The sequence below is a fragment of the Typopeltis vanoorti genome, chromosome 22 (genome assembly GCF_054136105.1).
Source record: "Typopeltis vanoorti isolate ZY-2024b chromosome 22, IOZ_Tvanoo_1.0, whole genome shotgun sequence".
In the NCBI taxonomy this organism is placed as follows: domain Eukaryota; kingdom Metazoa; phylum Arthropoda; class Arachnida; order Uropygi; family Thelyphonidae; genus Typopeltis; species Typopeltis vanoorti.
Genome location: NC_143570.1, coordinates 63,488,932 through 63,515,162, shown reverse-complemented (window position 1 = coordinate 63,515,162; position 26,231 = coordinate 63,488,932). Strand labels below are relative to the sequence as shown.

Here is a 26,231-nt window from a genome sequence, read left to right as displayed (position 1 = left end):
CTTCTTCAAGTTCAACAACAACATGTACATACAAATCTTCGGACTCCCCATGGGCCAAAACATCAGTGGACAACTAGCGGAATTATTCCTGGCACATATAGAATCACTTCTACTCCACCCTTCCCTTCCCCCCCTATCACCTTCTATGGCAGATACGTGGACGATATTCTGTGCATTGGTAATCCCACACACATCACCACCTTAAAAACATCCCTAAACAGCTACAGCAACAGGTTAAAATTCACCACAGAAACCGAACAGAACAAATCCATCAACTTCTTAAACTTGACATTAACCAGAACACACAACAAAATAGCCACGAAAATATACCACAAACCCTCACACATCGGAAACTACCTCCATTTTCACTCATACCATCCGTATTCTGTTAAAAAATCCGTCATCTTATCACAATTCATAAATGCTCACAAATTTTCAACCAATCAAAATAGTCTAAACGCTGAAATAAAAAAACTAACACAGATCTTCTTAAATCGCAACTATCCTACACAACTGATTAACTACGCAAACAAGACGGCAAAAAACCACCAAAACAACCCAAGTACCAAAACGAACTTCCCAACACAAAAAATTATCAAACTACCATACACCCAAAACACATACAAAGCCTATAAATACATCTTCAAACATACTGACTACAAACTGGTATTCACCACAAGCCAAAAACTGGCAAACCTCCTAAAATCCACCAAACCTCACACACAAAAAGATATATTTGAACAGCACAATGTAGTCTATAAATTTCCCTGCCAAAAAGACTGTGACATCACCTACACAGGTTCCACCATCAGGTCTTTATGGGCAAGACTACAAGAACACTTCCGTGACTGTAACATCCCTATTCCAGAACATTTAAACACTAAAAAACGCAACATTAAAAAGAAAAATCGTATACAAAGCACAGGAAAAACGGAAATAGCTGTTCACGCCCTTGAACAAAAACACACCCCGCAGATAGACAAGGCCATCATAATAGACAGACAAGACAATGAAACAATGCTCAGAATATCGGAAACAATAGCTATAAAGTGTGACGCGAACTCGATCAACGTACACAGGCCCTACATAATCTCCGAGGTTTGGAAGTTTCACAACATTAAATTGAGGTCACAATCCCGACCAATAGGAGACAACACAAACACCTCTGAAGCACCCACCCGACCTGACATAGCTTCCACTTTCCCAATATGTTCCGATGATGACCACGAATAGTCGAAAAGGTCCACACCCCGTCAACTACCTTTCCCCTTCCCCCTCCCTATTTTAAAAAATTAACCCTTTCACTTTTTTCCCCACCCTATATAAAAGTATATGTTTCTATATATTACGGAAAAAAAAAAAAAAAACCCGGGTTTTTCTAACTTATTCTACCAAACTGCCTACCCCCCCACACCACACACACACTCTGCAGTTCTCGACATCGCAGACAGAGGAAAAGCCACAACACCCAGAAAAAGGTATGTGCAATTTTCTATTCCTTAAGCTACATATACTTTTTAGTACATCTACACTCATAATGCCCTAAGAACCCATGAGTAAATAGCCAATGACATTTAAACAGGGGTACTCCTAAACTGAAGCAGGCAAAATAGCTGTAATTATAATAGTTTATAATGAGGAGTAACATGGGAGTTTTCCCAGAAATAATATAGTTAGTTTAATCCTTTATCCAAGTGTGAGCAAACAAAGTTTGCACCTGAAAATATCTTCAGGACTGAATATGGTGTTGTACTACCTTACTGGGGTAAGATAGTACAACACCAGGCAACTCATAGCAAAGGTGGACCAAGTTAACATCACTCCTATCCCAGTATCTCCCATAATGCAAAACACATCTCCTTGCAGATATGTATAATGTTATGCATTAAGGGATTGGCCACTACCCAGACTAGTTTCAACCTTTATTGAGGTCTCTTCAGTGGGAGCCAGGCCCAGTGGTGGAGATACCAGGCAGAAGCACTAACGAGGTCATCTTTACCTATAGGAGTTGCCAATAGTTGTGCCACCTTTTTTTATTAAATTATTCAGGATTTAGATAAAGATGTTGAAAGTTTATTTTTCACTTGGTTAGACTATAACCATTTTTTTATTTTTTTATATATTTTTTTATATAGTTGGCAAAAGGTGTGCCACTTTTTGACAACTCCTATAGGTAAAGATGACCTCGCTAGTGCTTCTGCCAGGTAACTCCAGCACTGGACCTGGCTCCCACTGATGAGACCTCAATAAAGGTCGAAACTAGTCTGGGTAGTGACCAATCCCTTAATGCATAATATTATACATATCCGCAAGGAGATTTGGTTTGCATTATGGGAGATACTGGGATAGGAGTGATGTCAGCTTGGTCCACCTTTGCTACGAGTTGCCCAGTGTTGTACTACCTTACCCCAGTAAGGTAGTATAACACCATATTCCGTCCTGTAGATATTTTTAGGCGCAACCTTTGTTTGCTCACGCTTGGATAAAGGATTAAACTAAATTTATTATTGTGATCTTCATACCACTAGCATACACATGGCTTCTAATCTGTCAGCACTTAATGACTTAATCACATGAAACATAATTCTACAGAAGGATATTCACTTATTCACAACAGGCATCTAAACACTTTCAAAAGGACTGGTGGTGGGAGAACTAGGGGACACCTATGGAAGCTGGGCAAGAGTGTGGTTAGCAGGGGTGTTAGAGCTGGGTTCTTTACTTTTAGAGTGGTAAATGAGTGGAATAAGCTGCCAGAATCTGTTGTGGGTGCTATCACGGTGAACGAGTTCAAGGCAAGGTATGATAGATAATGTGAGAATGTAATCACATAGTTGTGTGAACATGATATTTAGGGCCTCCCTCGATGAGTCTAAGGACTCCTGGAGTGGCCCAAAATAATAATAATAATAATAATAATAATAATAATAATAAAAAAAAGGGAACTTGAGAATTTTTTTAATCAGTGAGAAGGAACATTGTCATTGGGAAAGGAGTTTGGAGGCAACAGAGGCTGTATATGTGATGTGATCATGCCAGAAAAAAACTAAAGATATAAATAAGTCCATGAAGAGTGATCTGATCTTACATGAAATTTTCAATAATATCATGGCAAGAATAGATGAAGTACGTGGAGTATTTCATCCTAGAGGAGTCAGTTTTAATGCTAGAGGGATAGGGCTCGTTCGAGGTTTAAAGGTACAGGAGGAGAGTGTGTTTCAGATACTGAGTACTCTGGATGTCAGTAAAGCTTTGGGATTGGATGGTATTTCACCACGAGCTTTGAGAGAACGTGCTAAGGAACTGACAGTGCCTTTAACCTGGCTTTTCAATGAAAGTCTAGCTTCGGCAAAGGTGCCCAGGGAATGGAAGGAAGGTAGGATAGGGTGGTAACAGATTGGAAGTGTCTAATTATAGGCCAGTCTGTGTGTCATCAGTAGTTGTTAAGATCTTGGAGAAAGTAGTGAGGGACCGTATACAGCATTGGGCAGATGACGATAATGTTATCTGTGAGAGTCAACATGGATTTGTGAAAGGGCCCTCTTGTTTTAGCAATATGCTAGCCTTTTATAATAGTTACAAGAACATTAGATGAGGGAAAGTCATATACTGCAATTTTCTTAGACTTACAAAGGCATTTGACAGGGTGCCACATGATAAGCTGATATTTAAGTTGCAGCACATATGTCAGATTGGTCAACTGGATTAAGGATTGGCTATCTGATAGGTATCAGAGAGTTGTGTATGGTGGAGCAGTTTCAAGGACACAGAGGGTTACAAGTGGGGTCCCACAGGGCTCAGTACTAGGACCTATATTGTTTAACCTTTATATCAATGACATTGCCAGTGGATTGCAAGGGGATATTCAGTTGTTTGCAGATGATGCGAAGCTGGGAAGGATTATTAGTAATAGCGCAGATGTGGTAGCCCTGCAAGAGGATTTGAATAAGCTGGATAGATGGGCAAATGAATGGGGGTTTCAGTTTAATGCAGCAAAATGTAAGGTCTTGAGGTTTGGGAAACCGATGAGATGCTGCATACTCTATGGTAGGAGTTATACTGGAGGAAGTAGGGTCAACAAGAGATCTGGGGTTGATGATTGATAGAAACCTGAAATTTAGGGGCCGTATTGCGAAGGTGGTGAAGAGGATTTCTGCAATAATGAGAAGGACACTGACCTGCAGAGGTAAAAGAGTTATCATTCCGTTGTATAAGCCTCTGATCAGACCACGCTTAGACTATTGTTCTCAGATTTGGTCCCCAGGATTTGAAGGGGATAAATTAACTGTGGAAAGGATACAAAGACAGATGACAAAGATGGTTTCAGGACGGTACAAGGATAGTTATGAGGATCGGCTGAGGGAATGTGGACCGCAGAGTTTGGTGGATAGAAGAAGGAGAGGTGATATGATTGAGACTTTTAAACTGTTGAGAGGTGGTTACAGGATTGATGCTGGGGAGTTCTTTCGCTTGGTTGAACAGCGGGAAGGAGTGATGGCAAGAGGCCATCCCTGGAAGTTATGAAAGGAAACCGTGAGCAAGAAGGTGAGGAGTGGTTTCTTTGCGTGGAGGGTGGTTGAGCCATGGAATGCATTGCCTGATGGAGTGGTGAGGGCAAGAACGGTCAATGAGTTTAAGGAGTGGTATGATAGACTTTGTGTTTCTTAGGGGGGAACCTCCCCTCGATGAGTCTTGACAGACTTTATGGTCTTAGGAAGGACCTCCCACGAAGAGTCTTTTGACTCCATGGTGCCCTGAATAATAATAATAATAATAATAATAATAATAATAATAATAAGATAGGACTGTGTTCTGGTAATACTGTAGTTCCCTTATCCCAATGAAAAATGGCAAGGAGATAAGCATTTAAGGCTGTAATTATGTCATATTATGTAGCTGGGATATTTCAGTTTAGGCCAACAATGCAGATTCCTAATTTAAACCTTATACAGAGAGCTCTTATGGGAACAGTTATAACAGCAGTTCAGGTAAAATCAAACACTTTCAAAAATAAAGTAACTGTTATTTTGAAAAAATGCAACAAAATATCTATGTCAATTGAATTAGCAACATTTGATAAGCAACCTTGGAGAGGACGACATATTCAATATCAGTCACAAACACTTGAAAATTGAATTAAAGTGTTATGTAGGTATTCATATAATTTTTACATCACATTGAGTGTTTTTTTTTTGTGTATAACCCAACACTGGAAATCAAACACAGTTTTGTGGAGGGAGATGCTAATGGTACAGAAGTTGATTAAGATAATCTACTGCCAACTTTTTATTTCTTTATTAGGATTTTCCAAAAATCTGGACACACTTCACAAAGCTCTACCTACCATCATAAAGTTCAAATCCACCAATAACAAGAGAGGATTTTACCAAGCAGCCATCAAAGTTATCAAAAAACATCTTAAGTGTTAGCCTTAGGCCTAAGATATAGTCCAAATATGAATTGACAATTAACAACATGCAGGAGTTGGAACAGAATTTTATTATTATTTATTAACATTATCATAACTGATACACACTCAAAACAAGATATCATATAAACAAAAATTTGACTGGTGATACAGAACAATTCAGATTCTACCCAAAAATCTAAGAATAGTCCATCAGGTAGTGTCGTAAAATATGGACTGTTCCAAGTAATGCTGTTTTTTGTAGGTCATATGGTTTGGGGTCACTTCGATGATGTTTAATTGCTGTAATGTTGGATAGCTTCTTTGAATTTGCATTAAGTGCATCGATAACTATTGGGATGACTTTTGTGTGTTTAGTCGGCCATCTTCGATTGCCAGATCTTGATATTATTATTATTATTATTATTATTATTATTATTAACATCTGTCCATAGAATCAGGGACTCATCATGGGAGGTAAATGCTATTGCACACAATGCTCATCCAAAATTGCCTTAAACTGATTCAATGTGTCTACATTCATACACATTCATGCAATGCATTCCACTCACCAAACATTCTCCATGCAAAGAACCTGCTCCTCACTCCTATGCTCCCACTTCCTTATACAGTTTCCAGCAATGGCCTAACCTTCTACCCACTCTTTATTTTATGAAAAATCTCTTCCATATCAAACAGATAACAACCCCTGACAAGCTTATATGTCTCAGTCATATCTCCCCTTATCCTCCAATTCACGAGGCTTTCAACTTACATTTTCTCAATCTGTTCTCATACTACACTTTCCAAAGACCACTGACAACCATTGTGAACCTTCTCTGGACATTTCCAACATATCCTCCTCAATATGAAAATCCAGTGACCAAATCTGTGTACAATAACTCATATGAGGCCTGATCAAGGCCTTATACAATGGTAACATAACCTCTCTCTTTCTGAATATCAGGATCCTCCATATCATTGCCATCATACAATGTGATGTCTTCACAACTTGTGCAATGTGGCCCTGAATGTCAGGTCCTTGTCCACCTCCACTCGCATATCCCTCATCTCCTTGACTTCCTGTAAAGTTTCTCCATTAAGTGTATACTTTGTATCCTATCATTGCTTACCTAATTTCGAAACCTTACACTTTGCAACACTGAACTGATAGTTTTACTTACCTTCCCATTCATGCAATCTATTCAAGTTCTCCTGTAAGGTCATAACATCTGCTTGAATCTGCATTGCTCTCCCCAGTTTTGTATCATCTGTAAACAGCTGCATATCACTAGAAAAATTCATCCCAATATCATTAACATACCAAATGAACAACAATGATCCCATAACTGACCCTTGTGTTACACTACTATTGACCTTCCTCTTTCAGCATACTGCACCCCATATACAATTTTCTGATTCCTATTTGAGAGCCAGTGAAAACTGTTTCCTCATCCAACTCAGAAGTCTGTTATCCAATCCCATCAGTTTCATTTTATTTAATAATTTGTCGTGAGGGAGACTATCAAAAGCTTTTGCAAAATCCAAGTACACCACTCTATATGCATCTCTCATGTTCTAGGTATTTGTCTCCTTGTTATTGTACATAAGTTAGTGAAATATCATCTCCTCTTAACAAACCCATGCTGATAACCACAGTGAATACTGCTGTTATCAAACCATTACTGTATCTACTTCTCACTAATCTCTCCAACCTTCACCGTAACTCAAATGTACATATTAGCCTATAATTTGAAGTCAAGCCTCTTCACTACCTTTATGCAGTGGAACAATTTTACCCTTCTTCCACTCCCATCGAACCTATGCTTTTGTATGATTCTTATTAAACATACATGCCAAGGCTATTGCCAATTTCCTGGGACTTAAGATTCTCTTAACATTCCCTTAAGGTGCATGGTGATATGTCATAAAATCTTATCACCTTATTGACATAAGGTTATTTATTTACTAAAATTATTATTATTATTATTATTGTTATTATTCAGGCATAAATGAAGTCAAAAGACTCATCGTGGGGGTCCTTCCTAAGAACATAAAGTCTGTCAAGACACATCGAGGGGAGCCCCCCCAAGAAACACAAAATCTATCATACCACTCCTTAAACTCATTGATCGTTCTCACTCCCACCACTCCATCAGGCAATGCATTCCATGGTTCAACCACCCTCCATGCAAAGAAACCACTCCTTACCCTCTTGCTCACAGTTTCCTTTCGTAACTTCCAGGGATGGCCTCTTGTCTTCACTCCTTCCCGCTGTTCAACCAAGCGAAAGAACTCCCCAGTGTCAACCCTGTAACCACCTCTCAACAGTTTAAAAGTCTCAATCATAGCACCTCTCCTTCTTCTATCCACCAAACTCTGCAGTCCACATTCCCTCAGCCGATCCTCATAACTATCCTTGTACAGTCCTGAAACCATCTTTGTCATCCATCTTTGTATCCTTTCCACAATTAATTTATCCCCTTCAAATCCTGGGGACCAAATCTGAGAACAATAGTCCAGGTGTGGTCTGAAATACCCCCTACTCACTCGCAATTAAGCCATTCTCTCCTATGTCCTATACATTTAAGTCCTCACGATCCCTCCCAGATCAGGATGAAACGCCCTTATAAACTGATCACTGAATACCTCAATATTCTCTGCAGCAGTATACCATTCTACCATTTTTATCCATTAACATCATCTTACCATGATCATTCATCCTTCTACTTGCCACATATCTACAACACCCTTCAGGATATTTCTTTGCTTGATTTACAAATTTCTCCCCATAGTTCACTTTTGTTTTCCTAACTAACTGAGTCACTCTTCTGGATTGTTCTTTATACTCTTCATGTAACTGATTATTACCATTCTTCATTTGTACTGCCTGCAGCAATTCCAGATTTCATGCTTAATCTCCTCATTCATCTATTTTATGCCTACTTTATTCAGCCTTTAAGCCTTTGGAATACATTCATGCAATGATGCTTTTATGTATTTGTATTTCTTTGTCAGTTCTGAAGCAGCATTTATTTCCTTACTGCTCAACTCCTCATTCCATGCTATAGCTCCAAGCTGTCTATTAAGCTTGCGATAATCACCAGTTTTTTAAGTCCCCACATATTCTTTCCTCATAGCCACAACTAGCCACAACCCAGGTGATCACTTTCATTAACTGGAGGAAAGTGTGAAACCCCACTCACAATTACGTCCTCTAAAGAAATGAATAGATCTAAAACTCTCAATTCTCACGTGCCCTTCTTTATATGCTGCCTGAGATAGTTATCTCTCAAGAACTCGAGAAATTCATTTTCCTTATTCCCGAATGCTATCTCTTCATTCTAATCTATATCACCAAAATCATCCAAAATAATTACCCTTTCTTTGTTCACAAATCCAAGTTGTTTATACATTTCTTCATCACATTCCCAGGCCTATAGCAACATCCAATTAAATATGTCTTCCTGTCAACTTCCACGTCATACCACACTGCCTCATAACCAGTGCTACTATTTCCCTCTTTCATGTCTACCTTATGTGGACATAATTCTCCTGCTATCATAAGCAGAACTCCCACTCCCTTCTTGTCCTTTCTATAATCGCAAAACATACTGTATCCTTTCATTTCCATTCCCATTAGAATATCATCTTAATTCAACCATGTTTCACTTATTCCAGTGATTTTTAAGTGAATAACCTCACTCAGTGAAACCATTTCATCTCCCTTATTTCTGACTTCTGGCATTTCTAAACAATCACAGTAATTCATTTTTGAGTCTATAACTAGTCCTATCCAAGTCACTTGCTGGTTGTGAATTCACCACCACACCTGCTCAGTCTCAACTTCCCCACTCACATCACAATATACTCCATCTTTATACACACATTCACTGCTACTTTCAACATCTCCTCTCTGTATGTAATTTGTCTCTGTCCACTCACCCCCCCCCCTTTCCCTGTTTCTCTTGCATTCCCATTCTCTCTTCATCTCTGAAACCACTACTATTTCCACTGCCAAGCACATCTATCTCTTCAATACCACTCTCCTTTTACACTTCATCTCTTGCTTCTGATCTCTTGCACGCATCACACACTGTACTACAACACACTGCACTTCCATCCAGCAACACTTTCTCCAGTGCACTCACTCTAACGCCATTGAAATGCAACCCATCACAGCTGTACAATTTCATTCTTCCTTCAAATATATGCCATACATCCACAAACTGTACTATCTTCTCCTCACACAGCTCCACTAGCATACTATTCATGATTTTGTCTCTGCAGTCAACTCATCATTTTCATATCTTGGCAACACACTGACAAACTTCCCACTCTTAACTATCACTCTTCTCAATTCGCCAATTATTACTCAAAATAACACTTATTTTTCCGGAGCTCTTTTCAACACTAAACAACTTATGGTGCTTGCTCTAGTGGCCGAAAATTAAAATTTGGTGTACAGCATTTGAGAAGTATGTAGAATGTTGTTATTTCTCTGTTCAACCAGTATGTCAAGTTTGCAAACAGTAAGAGTTTTTGAGAGAAAGAACTTCTATTTAAGATCAGTTAACCGACTATAACAAAGTTATTAAAATTGTTCTTCAGGTCTTTTACTCACACCTAGGTAATTTGCAATTCCAATGCTCCTTGTTGGCACAGTTAAGAAATCCCCATTCCCCAAATAGTTGGCTGGGGGTTACAATCCTGCATACGGTGCTTTGAAAAATTAACCCAGAGCATGAATGTTTGTGGTCATCTTTAGATGGAAGGTTAATTTCACAGCCTGGTGTGAGGCCACTGTCCCACTTATTAGAGGTCACAGCTTGAATTTTTTGGTCTCCAACAGGGTTTCTCAAATAATCTTAAAAAATATATATAAAAATTAAGAAACCTTGGCTCACCAATAGGATCATTGGTTTACAACTAATTGGCATTATTACATTTCTCACTTGTGAGTAGGAGCCACATTTAAAAAAAAAAAATGGCACATGATTGCATATTATCATTCAGGTGACAAAAAAAATAATAAAATAAAATAAAATAGAAGAATAAAAGTTGTCAAAAATTAAAAACGTGTTTATAATTTTTATTATTTTTATATAATAAAAATTTTACACTAGAAGTTAAGGTTACAATGTAACCTTAACTTCTAATAATTTTATAATTTTATAATTTTTATTTTTATATAATTTTATAATTTTTATTATTTTTATATAATAATAATTTTACACTAGAAGTTAAGGTTATAATGTATATTGTAACCTTAACTTCTAGTGTATAGTATATTTACTATACACTAAACTACTTTATTATAAATTATCAACTTACCACATTCCCATGCAGTTCCTTTACAGTCTCAAATTCTATACCATCCACACTATGCATTACCTTATATGCAGTAACCCACTCATTTCGAATATTATTCCCTTGGATAACAATTCCAGTTAATTCCTGAACTTCTTCCAGGTCAATCTATATGTTAAATTCAGTCAAATTTTATTATCAAATTAAAAATGTGAAATAATTATATAGAATTTGTTATTCAAGATGAAAAACGTTTTTGTAAAATTGTATACCATTCTATTACTTCACTTTTATTTATTTTTTATTCATTTTATATATATATATATAAAACCAAGTTTATAAAATTACTTGGTATCCTTAATATATATATATATATATATATATATAAAATGAATATATATATAAACCATCTTCAGTTCCCTGGTGTATATAAGGTAATATCTGATTGTGGGAGGCCATGGCATGGCATGGCCAGACTGAGAAGTCAATCCTTCTACGGTTAGAAGAACATCAGAGAGACATTTCATATAATAAAGTAAGAGCAAGCCCACTCTCAAGTGACATCATATTTTCAGTGAACACAAACGATGAAGGCCACCAACACAGATAGATTTGGATGCAACATCCAACGTTTATATTTGTCACGATGAAGTGGAACGACGCATAGTTGAGTCCAAAGAAATTGCCCAAGACTCGTCTTATATCAACAGAAATCTTAGTTATAGTCTACCTGACTCTCATAGTTCTGCAATTAGGTACTGGCATATGTGTGGTCTCATGCGCTTGCATTTGCACAACAATAGAACTACAGAATGGACTATAACAACAATTCAAACGTAACTTCAGTTCACAAGTCTGTTATTATAATAGCACAGTGTCTTTATGGTTTTTTATGTTTTTTAATTTGCTTTAAGTGTTACCACACCTGAAGAAGTCATTTTTGACAAAACATGTTGTGTGCTCTATTAAATTATCTATTTTCTCGGTTTCAGTCAGTCAAAAAAAGATGAACATATCCAATATAACCAAGTCAATATAACCACCGATTATATATATATATATAAATATATATAAAATCACGCTGCTCTGGAAAATTTAGAATCTCTATGTACACAAAACCAAAGCATATTAACAGATATCTTCACAATGTTTCTCATCATTTTCCAACACAAAAACTCAGAACTATTTCCACCTTGGGAATAATAATTAATGGATCGTTTAAAAGAGAGTGTGCTCTGGGACACAGAACATGCTCTCTTTTAAACGATCCAGATGAACTTCAAAAAGAAATTAATCACCTCTCACATGTCTTTGAACAAAATGGATATTATAAAAAAACCATTAAGAAATTTCTTATAGATCCTCCTAGGTACTGCAATACAGAAACTACCAATTTTAAAGGTAGCATCTCAATCCCATACATCAGTTCGGTCTCACAAAAATTGGCTAAAGTACTTAAGTACAACATCAGGACATTATTCACTACACTTCCAAAAATCCGATCCCTTATAAGCTATCCTAAGCCAAAACATCACAATCTGAAATATCATGGCATATATAATCTATGGTGTGACTGTAATGTTCCTTATTATGGTCAAACTAATAAGTCTATTGAACTTCGTATGGAAGAACATAAAAGAGACATCTCCTATATAAGATCATATGCCAGTGCCTTATCCAGCCATATTCTCTTCTCTAACAATCCTCATGATGATTTTCAAGGTCACTCAATTTCCTGGGATAGATCCGAAAACATTTTCCACTGCCATGATGAATTTGAAAGAAAGATAGTGGAATCCAGGGAGATCGTCCTTAATCCTGAACATTTAAACAACAATTTAAGATATAACATCCCTGATAGCCATCTGCTGTTATTCAGTACTGGCATTCTCAAGAGTCTGTTACCAAGCATACAACAAAAAATGGCACGTAAAATAGAACAACTTGAATGTGAATACAACGTTTTTTATTTCAATTATGTACGGCAATTTATCTGTGCTTCTCAGATTCTTAGAATCTTCAGTTTTTATTATTGTTTCCTTTTCCTAAAAAGATACCTGATGAAGGCTGTAAAAAGCCAAAACTAGTAGTGTTTTTTATCATTAAAGCTTTTAATTAATTCTCGGTTTTTTACTCGTTAAATATCTTTCTAAACGTATCAAAGTAACGGAGTCAATGCTCATGAATACATTCATAGTTTACATGACGAGGCATCTCTAAATAATATAAAAAGAAACTTTAAAAAAAGTTGAGGAAAAATAGGACTGAGAGTCAACAGGTTAGTACTTCTAAAACGTAAATTTCATGCAGTCTTCCCGAATTTCATCTCATTTAAAGAAAATATAAATACAGTAGGTGCCAAAAGAATCTATTGTAAAGCCAAGTTAGACCTTCTCAGTGAAAGAATTTCAAATACAAAAAGTAGTCTGTCTGGCTTTTTTGTTCAACGAAAAAAGATCTTTAATTAAAAAGCTTGAACAGTTTCTGGATAACGATAGCTTAAATGATTTTATTTCTAAAAGTGAAACACAAGCAACACAGATACAAATAATAATAAGTTTTAATATGAGTCTTGCACTCGATCAAGTTCCTAAGGAGTGGAAGGAGGGCAAGATTGTGCCATTTCATAAAGGAGGTGATTGAACTCAAGCTTCAAACTACAGGCCTATATCTGTGTCAGGTATTGTGGTTAAGTTGTTGGAGAAGCTTGTGAGAACTAAGATCTAGAGTTGGATTGATAACAATGGTATTATCTTTGGTGGACAGCATGGATTTGCTAAAGGGAGGTCATGTTTTAGTAATCTACTTACTTATTACAATAAAGTGACTGCTTCCTTGGACAGAGGAAAAGGATACACAGTAATATACTTGGATTTTGCAAAGGCTTTTGAAAGAGTACCTCATGATAGGTTGACAGTCAAACTAGAGCAGATGGGGTTGGATATTAGATTGGTGCATTGGATTGGAGATTGGCTATCTGATAGGTATCAACAAGTTGTGTATGGGGGAGTGATATCCAGGAAAAGGAAAATCACTTGTATATTAATGATATAGGTGAACATTTGGATGGAGATATTCAGTTGTTTGCGGATGATGCAAAGTTGGGACGAACCATGAAGTGTAGTGAAGATGTTGTGGCCTTACAGGAAGACTTGAATAGATTGAGTGATTGGGCACGGAAATGGGGATGTGAGTTCGATGTTGCAAAATGTAAGGTTTTAGAATTTGGAAAACAAAGATGGGATGCAGAATTTATGCTTGGTGAGAATATATTGTTGGAGGTAGAGGAAATAAGAGATCTGAGGGTGATTGTGGATAAGGATCTAAAATTTAGGGGACATATAGCCAAAATTGTGAAGACAACACAAAGGCTTCTGGGAATGATGCGGAGGACACTGATGTGTAGAAGTAGGGAGATTCTTGTTCCGTTGTATAAGGCTTTGATTAGGCCACACATGAACTATTGTGCCCAGATTTGGTCACCGGATTTTCAGAAGGATGAAGAGATGCTGGAAAGGGTTCAAAGGAGACTGACTAAGGTAGTTTCTGACCTCTGGAATGTCAAGTATGAGGAAAAATTGAGAAGATGTAATTTGCCGAGTCTGGTGGACAGGAGGAAGAGGGGGAAATTCACAGCTGAACTAGAACATGAAAACTCCCTACCATTCCTGGATATAAAACTCTCACGCTGCTCTGGAAAATTTAGAATCTCTATGTACAGAAAACCAACACATACTAATAGATATCTTCACAATCTTTCTCATCATTTACCACCACAAAAACTAGGAACTATTTCCACCTTGGGACACAGAGCACGTTCTCTTTTAAACGATGCAGATGAACTTCTAAAAGAAATTAATCACCTTTCACATGTCTTTTAACAAAATGGATATTATAAAAAAACCATTAAGAAATTTCTTATAGATCCTCCTAGGCACTGCAATACAGAAACTACCAATTTTAAAGGTAGCATCTCAATCCCATACATCAGTTCGGTCTCACAAAAATTGGCTAAAGTACTTAAGTACAACATCAGGACGTTATTCACTGCACTTCCAAAAATCCGATCTCTTATAAGCCATCCTAAGCCAAAACATCACAATCTGAAATATCCTGGCATATATAATCTATGGTGTGACTGTAATGTTCCTTATTTTGGTGAAACTAATTAGTTTATTGAACTTCGTATGGAAGAAATAAAAAAGAGAGATCTCCTATAAAAGATCATATATATGCCAGTGCCTTATCCAGGCATATTCTCTTCTCTAGCAATCCTAATGTTGATGATTTTCAAGATTCTCAATTTCCTGGGATAGATCTGAAAACATTTTCCACTGCCATGATGAATTTGAAAGAAACATAGTGGAATCCAGGGTCCTGAACGATTTAAGCTATAACATTCCTGATAGCCATACTGCTGTTATTCAGTACTGGCGTTCTTGAGTCTGCTACTATGCATACAACACACAATGGCACATAAAATAGAACAACTTGAATGTTAATACAACGTTTTTTATTTCAATTATGTACGGCAATTTATCTGTGCTTCTCAGTTTCTTAGAATCTTCAGTTTTTATTATTGTTTCCTTTTCCTAAAAAGATACCTAATGAAGGCTGTAAAAAGCCAAAACTAGTTGTGTTTTTTTATCATTAAAGCTTTTAATTAATTCTTGGGATTTTTAGTCATTAAATATCTTTCTAAATGTATCAAAGTAACTGACAAAAGGCTTCAGTTAGGATGAAATTAATATAAGTAAAGTGGATATCAAATCCAGCTTTATTTCAAACCTTAATGTAGAAACCATGAAAGTTTCATAAAAAAAACTTCACAAGAGAGTTTACAGGGATACACTCACCGGCATTAACGAGTTCTTATCATGGACCACTTAGAAGACATAGGCACTGCCCAAGCATCTATATTCGCCTTCTATTGGTCCATTTTGATAAGGTTTTACTGGCCTGACAGCTATTTTAAACTGGTTGGTTGTCCTCAGAGACCAGGAACTGTTTAAATAAAGAGCATTTTTGAAAATTAGGTGATCACCAGATCACGCTAAACAAGAGACCGAAGGATCATCCAGCTCAGCATCGGTTCCACTCAGTGACAGGCTTGCCCTGCCACTGAGCAGATCTGCTCATATTCCAGGGGAAAAGCATCCTATGATTATGGCCTTGATGGAGGCTTTGCTGGAAAACACCAACCCCCTGAGACTCAAATTGCTGCTCCAAGGCAAACCCCTCCACTCCCTCCCTCGTAATCTTAAGCCCTCCCCCTTAGCAGGAGCCAAATCCAGAAGAAATAAGCGCTGTATAAGTAAAGCACCTCTCTAAAAATTAGGCTATCCCCAGACCACTCTCTATGAGTGACCGAAAACTCGTCCAACTCAGCATTGGTTCCACACAGTAACAGGCTCACCACTCTAAGCATAACCGCTCATATCCAGGGAAAAGCTCTCACTGACATGACCCTGATAGAGCCCTGCCAGAAAACACAAATTCCAGAGACTCAAATTGCTCTTTCAAGGTAAAACTCTCCACTCACTCTACCAAATTCTTAAGTCCCCCCTAAGCGAGAGCCAGACCCGGAAGAAATAAGCAAGAAACCTTAAGAGAGCATTCTCATTCAAAGAAACCTTAAAAACTCTTGTTCGATACACAAAATCTCCCTCAGTAGGAGCCAGACCACCAGTTCTGGCTCCTGCTGAGGGGGATTTTGCCTTGAGAGAGCAATTTGAGTCTACGGAGGGCAGGTGTTTCCCTACCTTCCATATATTGATGTCTATCATCGACACATCAGTGATTGATTTTCCCCTGGAATATGAGCGGTTCTGCTCAGTAGAAGGACGAGCCTGTCACTGAGTGGAACCACCGCTGAGATGGGTGGTCACTCAAAGGGAGTGGTCTGGGGGGGTGATCGCATAATTTTTAGAGAGTTGCTTTACTTATTCAGCACCTGTTCTCTGTGGAGACCAATCAGTTCGAAACAGCTGTCAGGCCAGTGAAACCTTATCAAAATGGACCAACAGAAAGCGAATATAAAAACTCTTGGGAAGTGCCAATGTCTTCTAAGTGGTCCATGCTAAGGGAACTTGTGAATGATGGTGAGTGTATTCTACTAAACTCTCTGGTGAGCTTTTTTTTTATGAAACTTTCATAGTTTCTATATTCAGCTTTGAAATAATACTTGATTTAATATCTACTTTACACACACACACACACACACACATATATATGTGTGTGTATGTGTTTAAGGTTTTTTAAGGTTTCTAAGGTTTCTTAAGAGTTTTTTAAGAGTTTTTAAGGTTTCTTTGAATGAGAATGCTCTCTTAAGGTTTCTTGCTTATTTCTTCCAGGTCTGGCTCTCGCTTAGGGGGGACTTAAGAATTTGGTAGAGTGAGTGGAGAGTTTTACCTTGAAAGAGCAATTTGAGTCTCTGGAATTTGTGTTTTCTGGCAGGGCTCTATCAGGGTCATGTCAGTGAGAGCTTTTCCCTGGATATGAGCGGTTATGCTTAGAGCGGTGAGCCTGTTACTGTGTGGAAATATATATATATATATATATATATATATATATATATACGAGGGCTGTTCAATAAGTCCATGCAAAGTCTATGAGATGGCACCACCAGTATGAATCAAGATTATTTTTAGTTGCTGGCAAATGTTGGAGGATCACACACTATGTTTCAGTCAGATAGATCTATTACTCTGTGCGTGGCTTTCATTTGAATCAATCAAGTACCGTGAAAGGCAAAATGGCTCAGGAAACCAAAGTTAAGCTTGATAAACATCGTGGTAAGTCTGCACCTTCAATTAGAATGGTTTACAAGTGGTTTAGTAACTTTCGAAGTGGCCATATGAGCACAAGTGACGCTAAATGTTCTGGATGCCCTGTTGAGGTCATTACTCCAGAAATTATTGAAAAAATCCATGATATCGTGATGGATAAAAGAAGAGTGAAGGTGAGTGAAATTGCTAAGGCTGTGGGTTTCTCAAATGACTGTGTACATAATATTTTACATGAACATTTACATATGAGAAAACTATCTGCAAGATGCGTACTGCTTTTGCTCACACTAGATCAAAAGCATCAACATGTGAACTGTTGCAAGGACAGCTTGAAGCTGTTTCAACGGAATTTTTGCATCGTTTCATAACAAGGATGAAACATGGATTCACTACCCACCTGATTCCCTGCTTGCAACCCATTGTTTTGACTGTTCCTTGTTCTCAGGCTGGTAGTGATGAATCCCTGTTTCATCCATTGTTATGAAACAATGCAAAAACTCCTGTTATATTCCTGAAGAAAGCAGAAACCATTCCTACAGCAGGAATGGTTTCTGCTTTCAGAAAGGTTATGGCCACCATCTTCTGGGATGCTCATGGCATAATCCTCATAGACTTCCTGGAAAAGGACAAAACTATTACCAAAGTGTACGATGCATCTTTACTGGATCATTTAAATAATGAAATAAAGCAAAAATGACCACGTTTGGCGAAAAAGAAGATTCTTTTTCACTATGACAACACACCCACTCACTCTTCTGCAATTGTGACCACAAAATTGTTCGATTTATGCTACAAAGTCCTTTTGCATCCCCCTACTCTCCAGATTTGCTCCCCCCCCTTGCACCACTATCTGTTTCCAAACATGAAAAAATGGCTGGCAAGATAGAGATTTTCATCAAGCAATGAAGTGATCGCCGAAACAATTGCCTATTTTGAAGAGTTGGACAAATCATACTATATGAATGGGATCAAAAAACTCGAGCATCTTTGGACTGAATGTAAAGACCTCAAAGAAAGTTATGTTGAAAAATAAAAAACTATGTTTTCTTCATTTTTGCATGAACTTATCAAACAACCATCATATATATATATATATATATATATATATATACATATATTCGTTTAAATCTATTTTGATTATTATTATTATTATTATTGCAACAATCTTCATGGCATCAAGAAACTCATTTTGGGATCTATCAATTAGTGAGCAGTGTATCATACTGAATATCAAACTCATTCACACACCCACTCCTCAAAACACAATTCCAGTAATGAATTTCACCCACTTCACTCTTGATGTAAAAAATCTACTTTTCACTCCATTTTTCCTCGCAGCTTTATACAACTTCAAGGGATAGTCTATCATTCTTATCCTTTCACCTTCCACCCTTTTTATAATCTCTTGTATTAATCTTGTAACTCCCTTTACTAACTTAGGGTATATGTGGAACTACAAGGGGGGTGGTGATTATGAAGAGCTCAGGAAACAGCTTGCTGCTGTATCATGAAATAAGGATTTAGCTAGAGAAGAAATCAATGCAGTTTGGGGGATTTTCAAAAACTATCTAGTACATGCAATGTCTAAATGTATTCCAAGGGTGAGAAGGTTAAATAAGGTAGGTGTGAGATGGATGAATAAAGAGATTAATCATGTGATACAGAGAAAAAGGACATTATGGATGCAGGATAAGAGAAGTGGAAATAACCAATTCCATGAGTGCTACAAAGACCGGGCAAGGCAGGTGACTTGGTTGGTGAGGGTAGCTAAAGTGAGGTATGAAAAGCAGTTAGCTAATGAAGCCAAAAAGACTTTTAATATGTATCCAGCAAAAGAAAGAATGATTATGGAAGGATGACATTATTATTATTATTATTATTATTATTATTATTATTATTTTGACACCTCCAGGGAGTTCAAAGACTCATCGAGGGAGAGTGGGCTGACAGCATCGAACAATTGGTTCCCCTTACAACTACTAACCGTGCTCAAACTTACTTAACTGAGTCATTAGTAGCAGAGGATCTACCAATCGACCAACCTTTACCGGCGATTGACTGGAAAAAATGGTATAAAGACAGCAGAATGTGTGGTGGAGATACTCAATGAGCAGTTCGTAAAGGTCTTTCAATCTTGTGAATGTGACTTCATGGAGAGATTAAGAGCAGTTAATGATGGGGAGGAGAGACTGACTGTAAGTGAGCAAGTGGTGTATGGGAAGTTGAGCAAACTAGATGTTAATAAGGCTGTGGAACTTGATAATATATCACCACCTATTCTGAAGGAATGTGCCACGGAGTTGCCACCTGCCTTGACATATTTTTTAATACGAGTCTTGCACTTCTCAAGTTGCTAAGGAATGGATGGAGGGCAAAATTGTGCCACTTCATAAAGGAAAACTCAAGACAAATAATGATAGAACTCAAGCATCAAACTATTAAGTTGTTGGAGAAGCTTGTGAGAACTAGGATCCAGAATTGGGTCGACAACAATGGTATTATCTTTGATGGACAGCATGGATTTGCTAAAGGGAGGTCATGTTTTAGAAATATTTTACTTATGACAATAAAGTGACTGCTTCCTTGGACAAAGGAGAAGGATACAAGTAATATACTTGGATTTCGCAAAGGCTTTTGATGGATTACCTCATAATAAGTTAACAGTCAAACTAGAACAGATGGGGTTGGATATTAGATTAGTGCATTGGATTGGAGATCTACAGTCAGATAGGTATCAACAAGTTGTGTATGGGGGAGTGATATCCTGGAAAAGGAAGGTCACTAGTGGAGTGCATCAGGGGTCTGTTTTAGAGCCATTACTGTTTAACTTGTATATTAATGATATTGGTGAAGATTTGGATGGAGATATCCAGTTGTTTGCAGATGATACAAAGTTGGAACGAACCATGAAGAGTAGAGAAGGTGGTGTGGCCTTACAAGAAGACTTGGAAAAACTGAGTGATTGGGCACGGAAATGGGGATGCGAGTTCAATGTTGAAAAATGTAAGGTTTTAAAATTTGGAAAACAAAGATGGGATGCAGAATTTATGCTTGGTGAGGATATATTGTTGGAGGTGGAGGAAATAAAAGATCTGTGGGTGATAGTGGATAAGGATCTGAAATTTAGGGGACATATAGTCTAAATTATGAAGACAACACAAAAGCTTCTGAGAATGATGCGGAGGACACTGACTTGTAGAAGTAGGGAGATTCTTGTTCTGTTGTATAAGGCATTGATTTGGCCACACATGGACTATTGCACCCAGATTTAGTCACCAGGTTTTCAGAAGGACGAAGAGATGTTGGAAAGAGTCCAAAGGTGACTGATTAAGGTAGTTTCTAACCTCTGGAATGTCGAGTATAAAGAAAGATTGAGAAGATGTAATTTTCAGAGTCTGGTGGACAGGAGTAAGAGGGGAGACATGATAGATAGGGGTTATTATAGGATCAATGCTGGAGTAGTTCTACAGAAAACAGTTGGAGACCGAGGGAGAACTGGAGGTCATCCCTGGGAACTGTATAAACAGGGTGTGAGTAGGGGAGTGAGAAGCTGGTTTTTGGCATGCAGAGTTGTGAATGATTGGAATGCCTTGCCTGAGGGTGTGTTGTCTGCAAAGAGTTTGAATGTGTTTAAAACACGTTATGATGAGCTGTGTGTGTGTGATAAAAGGACCACCCAAATGAGTCTTTGACTCCATGAGGTCTTGGGGTAATAATAATATCATCTCGCCTCCTGTCTTCCTGCCAAACATGCATTCCCCTCAACCTACCCTCCATAATTAACATTCCGAATTCCTGATATTGCCTTAGCCATTCATTCATCTCTGGAGAATGGACACTAAGTAACCTAATCGGAGCAGTATTTCATGTGTGGTCCTACGAATGCTTTATACAGTACCACAACTATCTCCTTATCATAATAGCAGCAACGTGCTTGGTAGTCTCTGTAAGCTTTGCAATGCTCCTAAACTTCAAACCACTGTCAATGATCACACCCAAGATCTTAAATCTTATATAGTTCCTGAAGCACACTTCCACCAATACAGTACACTGCCTTATATATCTGCATTCCAAAAATGACATATTACATTTATTAGCATTAAAACTCCAATCACTCCCACCCATTTGTCCAAGCCAATTCAAATCACCTATTCAAACTATTCCTGAAAGATACTAACATTAGCATCTTTCTTTATAACTCTTCCAATGAGGGCCACATTTGCCATTAGGTGTATGAGGCACAAGCTGGGGGCCTCACTCTCTAGGGGGGCTATATTTTAAAACCTTACTCCTCACAAAGAACAATAAAAACAGCATAGTTATAGTTGCAAAAAAAAATACTTATTTTTAAATATTAAATTCATAATATAAAAACTAGAGGCCGCTGAAAAATTTGTGATACCTCCCGCTTCCATTTGAAATACATTGTTCTTTTCTTAGAATGTAAAACTAACAGGAACTCCTGTATTCCATAAAATTCATGTATGTAAGCGTACCATTTCTTTGCTGAACATATATACATCCAGCAAAACTGGATAATATTCTGGCCACCTGTTGAAAGAACATGGATAAGAAGTGCAGTTTGACCACATTTCCATTAGAAGTGGCAATAATCCTTCACGCTGAAAAGAACACTTAACTAGATTACCTGGTGTACATAGTAGCTACGTTCTGTTGCCTACAGCAAGAAACGCAGTTGCTTGCCGTTTGCTTAGTAACCAGAATTTAAATTATATCAGAGGCTAAATACCTATGAGTTATATTCTTGTTTTTATCGTATAATTATAGTTTTTTAATGCCTGCAAAAATAAGAAATCCTTTCATACTTTTTTCACTTCATATTGTATCACCTTGGAAGGTCAATGTCACTATCAATTTTTTTGCTAATTATTTTAATCGCCAAAACATTTTACAATTTTCCCGGAACTCGATTGAAGATAATTATTATTGTCAAATGATTATTTTATAAATTCATGAAAATCCGTATCTAAAAATGAATACAGCCTCCATCTGTTCCAAATTAAGTTTTATTTTTTATTCATAATCTTAGTTCTAAGGTTAGTTCATAGATTACACGAAGTTTTGCAATTTTAAATTTTGCTTTATAGAGAATCATACATAAATCTTGAATCATATCATGTAATGCATAATGTTTATAATGTAATCTGTAGGTTTTTGCATTTCCACTTTCTTGGTTTCCCCCTAATCACTCATTACAAATTGAAATAAATGGCAGTTATGAAGTCAACTGTTATGTACATATTTTCGGCTAATTTCAATATTATGCCGCAGTTTTGAAGTAGCGATATTTTCCCTACAGTTTATCTTTCGAAATATGTGTAGGTGCATGTGTCAAAATGAAATTTCATTTCCAAAATTTTCATAACAGAATTAATTCGCCTTTAATGGCTAACTCTCCCCCTCCTCCCAAAATTATCACCACACACAAAAAATACTGCTAGATAACATATGTGCACTTTCTTTTTGTTTGCATTCGTTATTTTTTCAAAGTAATTGTACCAGAGAACTTTTAATATTCCGATACCGAAATTAAATCGTGATTATTATAAATTAGCAAATTTTTTATATATTTTTTCATTTCTATTATTTCCTGATAAGTATAAATCATCAAGTTATGTAATATTGGGAAAATTAATGTTTAAAAACACTTTCATCCTACAAAAGCAATATCAGAATAAAATATTTTGAGCATCTATAAGGCAATCAGAAAGGTGAAAAATATAATAATAAAATGAAATAACTTCTGTGTGTGTGTTCGGCTATTCTTAGGGACTTTTTAGTGCGTCTACTGGAAATGTTCGTTTCTCCCTTTCTCAATAATTTTAATTAGCTTACGTACTGTTACTCGAGCAGAAAGCAGTAGGTCTATAACCCTCTCTCCCCCAAAAAAACCATAAATGATTATGTAATACATATATGCCTTTTCTTTTAAATAATTCAAATCTTTTTTTTTTTAAGATAATTGTATCAAATTATTTATAATTTTTTGATAATAAAAATGAAACTGATCACTATAAATTAAGAAATCGTTTTGGTATAACTGTTGTACTAGCTGTTGTATAACTGTTGTATCACTATAAATTAAGAAATCATTTTGGTATAACTATTGTATTAGCCTGTAAAAGATGTCTATATTTCTGTGTTAGGATGTCTGTAATCAACAATGGAAAAACGAAAGAAGACATCCTTGATGTATTCTGCACTACAGTTAGGCAATTTAATGTTATTTCTGAGGAAACTTTCTCTCTTGACTTTTTCAATACCAGTGAGAGTAATCTAAGTTTAGCTTTTCCTCCCGCTAAGAGGATTATTATTATTATTATTTCTGATACCTCAAGGAGTCCGAAGACTCATCGTGGGAGGACACCTACAACTGTCTCAACCACTACAGCGAACCTCTAATACGAATCATCTCCATCAACGCCATCTTCCGCCCACCTCCAACACCACTACAACTAGTATTTTTTGTCGGGAAATTGCAAGTGTTCTGAAGGGCCGATTTGTCTGTATGCGGGATGAAAAACCCGTGTTTCCAGAAGGGAAAACCCTGCTCAGCTAACTTACCTTCGATTGAAATCGTCAAGATAAAGATTCCTCCCGTCGCAACGAGAATCGAACTTAAGCCTATTCCAATTGAAGGGCGCAATGTGCCGTCGTTCTTCCAATTGCGCTACGGAGGTATTATGGAGTGCTTCGAAGAAGAAGTAATAGTTAGATTTTAAATAAAAAAAAATAAATAAATAAAATAACACTACTGAAATTTCAGCAGACCGATTTCAGATTGCAAAGAAATAGAAGCTTCGAAGGCACAACAATATTATTGCTTTATTTTATTTATTTATTTTATTTTTGTATAAAAAAACGGTAATAACAATTTTGAATACTGTCTGAAAGCTTTCAAACCAGTAGAAATTTAAAGCAGTTATGAAATTGAGTTCCAGGATTATTATTATTATTATTATTATTATTATTATTACAATCCCAAGACCTCATGGAGTCAAAGACTCATCTGGGAGGTCCTTTTATCACACACACACATTATACTGTGTTTTAAACACATTCAAACTCTTTGCAGACACTACACTCTCAGGCAAGGCATTCCAATCATTCACAACTCTGCAAGCCAAAAATCAGCTTCTCACTCCCATACTCACACCCTCTTTATACAGTTTCCAGGGATGATCTCTGGTTCTCCCCCGATCTCCCACAATTCTCTGTAAAACTTCTCAAGCATTGATCTCATAACAACCCCTTACCAACTTGTAGGTCTCTATCATATCTCTCCTCTTCATCCTGTCCACCAGACTCTGCAAATTACATCTTATCAATCTTTCCTCATACTCAACATTCCAGAGGTCAGAAACTACCTTAGTCAGTCTCCTTTGGACCCTTTCCAACATCTCTTCATCCTTCTGAAAACCCGGTGACCAAATCTGGGCACAATAGTTCATGTGTGGCCTAATCAAAGCCTTATACAATGGAACAGGAATCTCCCTACTTCTACACGTCAGTGTCCTCTGCATCATTCCCAGAAGCCTTTGTGTTGTCTTCATAATTTTGACGATGTGTCCCCTAAATTTTAGATCCTTATCCACAATCACCCACAGATCTTTTATTTCCTCCACCTCCAACAATATATTCTCACCAAGCATAAATTCAGCATCCCATCTCTGTTTTCCAAATTTTAAAACCTTACATTTTGCAACATTGAACTCACATCCCCATTTCCGTGCTCAATCACTCAATCTATTCAAGTCTTCCTGTAAGGCCACAACATCTTCACTACACTTCATGGTTCGTCCCAACTTTGCATCATCTGCAAACAACTGAATATCTCCTTCCAAATGTTCACCTATATCATTAATGTACAAGTTAAACAGTAGTGGTCCTAAAACAGACCCCTGAGGCAGTCCACTAGGGACTTTCCTTTTCCTGGATATTGCTCCCCCATACACAACTTGTTGATACCTATCAGATAGCCAATCTCAAATCCAATGCACCAATCTAATATCCAACCCCATCTGCTCTAGTTTGACTGTCAACCTATCATGAGGTACTCTTTCAAAAGCCTTTGCAAAATCCAAGTATATTACTGTGTATCCTTTTCCTCTGTCCAAGGAAGCAGTCACTTTATTGTAATAAGTAAGTAGATTACTAAAACATGACCTCCCTTTAGCAAATCCATGCTGTCCATCAAAGATAATACCATTGTTATCAACCCAACTCTGGGTCCTAGTTCTCACAAGCTTCTCCAACAACTTAACCACAGCACCTGACACACATATAGGCCTATAGTTTGATGCTTGAGTTCGATCACCTCCTTTATGAAGTGGCACAATCTTGCCAAGATATCAATCCAGGTCAGTAGACAGATGTTCAAGAATGATTATAGGAAGGCAACAGTGATTTTAACCTTAATGCACATCTTATTTAAATATGATTTAGATGCCATAGAAAATCTTCATTTCGTATATTATATCCTTCATATTATATTTTCAGCATATCTACAGTGGTTACACTGGATATTATAGTAATGAGGATCCTAAAAAAAAAAATCTGTTGCAGTTTTAAGCACATGAGAAAGGCAAAGAGTCTCTGATAAAATACCATTGGATATAAATTTTTGATAATAAATTTAGTTTAATCTTTTATCCAATCCAAGTGTAAGCCAACAAAGTTTGCTTTGTTTGCTTACACTTGCTTAC

The 26,231-nt window shown here is 37.1% G+C and overlaps 1 protein-coding gene across 4 annotated transcripts in view; it reads right to left on the bottom strand.

The window, feature by feature from the left end:
- LOC150094462 (hemocytin-like) overlaps positions 1 to 26,231 on the bottom strand; it is a 2,636,009-nt gene that overhangs the window by 1,588,032 nt on the left and 1,021,746 nt on the right. For all 4 annotated transcript variants that reach the window (XM_090412206.1, XM_090412207.1, XM_090412208.1 and 1 more), the window contains one exon: positions 10,742 to 10,885. In XM_090412206.1, the coding sequence (XP_090268332.1) occupies positions 10,742 to 10,885 (144 nt within the window). The remainder of the gene's footprint in view (positions 1 to 10,741; positions 10,886 to 26,231) is intronic.